We start from the raw sequence: 4,371 nt of genomic DNA on the forward strand, positions 1-4,371 counted from the left end.
GGTCTTGTCCTCGGGGGTTTCAGCGCGGGGGAGGAGGTGCGGGGATTCAGGGGGGTAAGAGGGCTAAGGGAGCTACTAGGGTGAGAGTGGGGTCTTGGAACATAGGAACTTTGTTTGAAAAATCTGTAAAGTTAGCAAAGATTCTTGAGAAAAGAAAGATTAACATAGCTTGTGACCTTGTGTACAAAAGACTAGGTGGGTAGGAGGTAAGGCGCGGGGTGTGGGCAGTTTCAAACTTTGGTATTCTAGGAGGGTGGGGGGCAGGAACAGGGTAGGTATCTTAGTTGATGACCTCCGTGAACTAGTGGTGGAGGTTAGGAGGGTGAATGACAGGTTGATGGCTATTAAGCTAGTTGTTGGAGGCTTTACTTTAAACATAATCAGTGCATACGCACCCCCAAGCAGGCTTGGATAAGGAAGTCAAGAGGCGTTTATGGGAGGATTTGGATGAGATGGTGCGTGATCTCCGCATACCGAGAAGCTTTTCATAGGAGGAGATTTCAACGGCCTTATTGGAGCGACGTCTGGGGATATGATGATGTGCATGGTGGCTTTGGTTTTGGAGATAGAAATGGAGGAGGAACGTCTCTGCTGGACTTTTCTAGAGTATTTGATTTGGTGATGGCAAACTCGAGTTTCCTTAAGAAGAGGGAGCACTTCACCTTCCGGAGTTCGGTGAGTGAAACTCAGATTGATTATTTACTCTGCAGGAAGTTCGATAGAGGTCTTTGCATGGATTGCAAGCTCATCCCGAGTGAGAACCTCTCGACCCTTCATAGGCTCCTGGTCATGGACCTTAAGATCACAAGGAAAAGGAAGAAGAGGGCGATGTATAGCCAACATAGGATCAAGTGGGAGCCTTGACGGAAGCTAAAGTGCAAGAGTTTGGGGTCAAGCTGGTGACTATGGGGGCTTGAAGGACTGGTGGGGACGCAAGCGCTATGTAGACCACGACTGCGCACTGCATTAGGGAAGCCGCGAGAGATGTATTAGGGGTCTCAAAGGGAGATCGGCGGTGGAATAGAGAGGTGCAAGGAAAAGTGAAAACAAAGAAAGCAGCGTATCTGAAGCTAGTGGAAAGTGTAGACGATGAGGAGAAGAGGGCGAATAGAGAGCATTATAAGTTGGCTAAGAAAGAGGCAAAGCTAGCAGTTACGGTGGCCAAGACTGCGACTTTTAGTTGTTTGTATGTGGAACTCGAGGGCCGAGGTGGGGATAAGAGGTTGTTCAGGTTAGCCAAGATGCGAGAAAGGAAAGCGCAAGACTTGGACCAAGTTAAATGCATCAAGGACGAAGAAGGTAAAGTTTTGTTGGATGAGGGGCTTATCCGTCGGAGATGGCAGACCTACTTCCATAGTCTCTTGAACGAGGAGGGGGACATGACCATTGTACTAGGTGATTTGTAACTCTCTGGGAGTTATTGTGACTTTGGGTATTGTAGGAGGATTAGAGTTGATGAAGTGGAGAGGGCTATGTGTAAGATGAGTAGGGGCAAAGCGACCGGGCCGGATGAAATCCCAGTGGAGTTTTGGAAGAGTGCGGGCAAGGCAGGCTTGGAGTGGCTCACTAGGTTATTTAACATTATTTTAGAACGAAGAAGATGCCCGATGAGTGGAGGTGGAGCACGATGGTTCCTGTATACAAGAACAAGGGTGATATCCAAATTGCAATAACTATTGGGGTATCAAGCTGCTTAGCCATACTATGAAAGTTTGGGAGAGAGTGGTAGAGCTAAGAGTGAGGAGGAGTGTTGTCACACCCCAAAACTGAGGGGCGCGACCGGCGCTCGACCGGGTAGCCCCAGTCAAGCGGACCTGGGTGCCTTTCCTAACCTACGTGCTACCCCATGATTTCAATACCCATTATCCAAGTGAAATAGCCGTTTATGATTAAACACATTCTTACGAAATATACATAACATACATGCTTACATTACGTGGTCTACCAGTTATACTGCCCAAATACAAAGTACATAAGTACACAACCTACATTTCCTGTATACGGAGCCTCTAGGGATACAAAAGAGTTTTACAATACTTGCCGGTAATAAGGCTCCGGCTATACCTTACACAAATACCAAAATAAGACTCCGGGAAGAAAAGCGGCATGAGCCACGTAGGGCCCCGAAAGGAAAGGGGCTCACCAATACAGCTGACGGAAAGTGGAGGAGTGCTACTATCGGTGGACTGGAGTACCTGCTCTAGAACCACCTACAATCATAACAAGAATGTAGCGCCCCCGGCAAAAGGAACGTCAGTACATTTGAATTGTATTGGTATGTATGAACAAACTTTACCCCAAGTAAAATCAATCAATACACAGATAACAAACAGTAATGGAATCAACAATCAAATGCACATGAAAGGAACAACCAAAGCCAACAAGTTTCACAATCTCTCCTTTTCCCCTTTCAACATCATTTCATACTCAAGAGTTTCATATAATTTCATTTCAATTGTGATTTCGATCACTTTTCCACCCTTATTACCTCGGCCACCCTTATCACCACAACCCACACCTTATAACTTCGTGTTGCGGCGCGCAACCCGATCCCACCGGACATTCACATTTAACACAACAACAATAGTTCACAGTTCAATCACATGGCTTCAGGCCATCCAGAATATCATTTCACAACAACAATAACAATTTCACAATGAGTTTTCATTAACCTCAGTACCATTTCCATCATATCCAACAGCCCGTATACAATTTAAGTCACAAGAATTCATGAAATAGGCCATCTTGCCCTAACACCCGTGAAGCAAACAAAATTCACAAATAGTCCACATAAGAAATGCATACCAATTACTCGTACACCAAACATGGTGACTTTACAAGGGTTAAAGTTAGCCATACATACCTGGAGTCGAATTTCCCTTTTTAACTTCTACTTTCAATTCACCAAACAGCCTAGTACCGTCAATCTAGTTCACAAGATAACACATATATCTTAGAATTGAAGTTCATAAATACAACCCGAACTTATTTAGGTGATCAACCGCTCCTTTTTGCAAATCTTTACTCCTACCCAATTCCTCTTACTAGATTTTAGATATTAAAGAACATGCACGTATGGTTCAACTTATATTTTTCAAGAATCAATGCATGAGAATCCCCCTTTTTGCTTAATCTGAAAACCAATGAAAAAGGGTTGGGGATTTTACCTGCAAGAACGAAGACGAAGACAATTACTTGAAATTTCCCAGCCTGGGTGACTTTGAAAAAATCAAATTGGTGGAGATAAGACTTTCTCTCTCAAGAATTCTCTCTTCCCTCTCTCTAGTTTAGTTCAGAAAATGTGTTAAAATGAAGGGTTGGGGTGTTTTATTGAAGAAGGGGTCGGGTTTAAAAGTTAGAAAAATTGGAGCCCCGAAAGAGAAAATGCGGTCTGCAGAATGGACCGCAAAAGTGCTCCAAAACTCGGAACATTTCTGTTTGGGTTTGCGGCAGAAATGCGGTCCGCATACCAGTTATGTGATCGCATAATGGACCTCAACTTTGACTAACATCCTGACTCACATTGCGATAGAAATGCGGTCCGCATACTTGATTTGCGACCGCATTCTGGACCGCATAATAGCACTTTTCTGGAAAACTTTAATTCTTGATTTTTAAATGCTAGATCAGTACAAAGTTTTCACGGGGCCTTACAAGTGTGTCTATTTTCGAGAACCAATTTGGATTTATGCCGGAGCATTCGACTATAGAAGCCATCCACCTTGTTAGGATATTGATGGACCAGTATAGGGAGAGAAATAAGGACTTGCATATGGTGTTCATCGACTTAGAAAAGACGTACAATAAAGTCCCGAGGGAGGTTTTGTGGAGATGTTTGGAGGCTAGAGGTTTACATGTTGCCTACGTTAGGTTGATTAAGGACATGTATGATGGAGTAAAGACCCGAGTAAGGACGATGGGTGGGGACTCAGACCATTTTTCAGTTATGATGGAGTTGCATCAGGGGTCAGCACTCAGCCCTTTTTTGTTTGCTCTGGTGATGGACGTACTGATGCGCCACATCCAAGGACAGGTGCTGTGGTGCATGCTTTTGCAGATGATATTGTACTGATTGATGAGACGCGAGATGGTGTGAACGCGCAATTAGAGCTATGGAGGGAGACCTTGGAATCTAAAGGTTTCAAGTTGAGCAGGACTAAGACAGAATACTTGGAGTGTAAGTTCAGTGGCGATACTCAAAGAGGGGAAGGGAAGGTGAGGTTGGACTCGCAGGTCATCCCTGGGAGAGGTAGTTTTAAGTATCTTGGGTCTATTATTCAGGGACATGGGGAGATTGATGGAGATGTCACACATCGTATTAGAGCGGGATGAATGAAATGGAGACTCGCTTCTAGTGTTTTGTATGACAAG

The 4,371-nt window shown here is 44.4% G+C and overlaps 1 protein-coding gene across 1 annotated transcript; it reads left to right on the forward strand.

Moving 5' to 3' along the window:
* Positions 1–447: 447 nt before the first annotated feature.
* On the forward strand, positions 448–4,072 carry LOC109242286. The gene is made up of 4 exons (XM_019409154.1): positions 448–830; positions 971–1,231; positions 1,442–1,547; positions 3,626–4,072. Exons 1-4 carry the CDS (start codon positions 448–450, stop codon positions 4,070–4,072), a joined length of 1,197 nt encoding a protein of 398 aa, XP_019264699.1.
* The last annotated feature ends 299 nt before the right edge of the window (positions 4,073–4,371 follow it).

Source organism: Nicotiana attenuata, unplaced genomic scaffold (assembly GCF_001879085.1).
Source record: "Nicotiana attenuata strain UT unplaced genomic scaffold, NIATTr2, whole genome shotgun sequence".
In the NCBI taxonomy this organism is placed as follows: Eukaryota; Viridiplantae; Streptophyta; class Magnoliopsida; order Solanales; family Solanaceae; genus Nicotiana; species Nicotiana attenuata.

Excerpts from the sequence above, each read along its gene's own strand:
- LOC109242286 (XM_019409154.1), top strand. The coding sequence starts at position 448 with ATGAGATGGTGCGTGATCTCCGCATACCGAGAAGCTTTTCATAGGAGG. Across the intron at positions 831-970 it reads AAAAGGAAGAAGAGGGCGAT|GGAAGCCGCGAGAGATGTAT; the intron begins GTATAGCCAACA and ends GCACTGCATTAG. Across the intron at positions 1,232-1,441 it reads GGGGATAAGAGGTTGTTCAG|GAGGATTAGAGTTGATGAAG; the intron begins GTTAGCCAAGAT and ends TGGGTATTGTAG.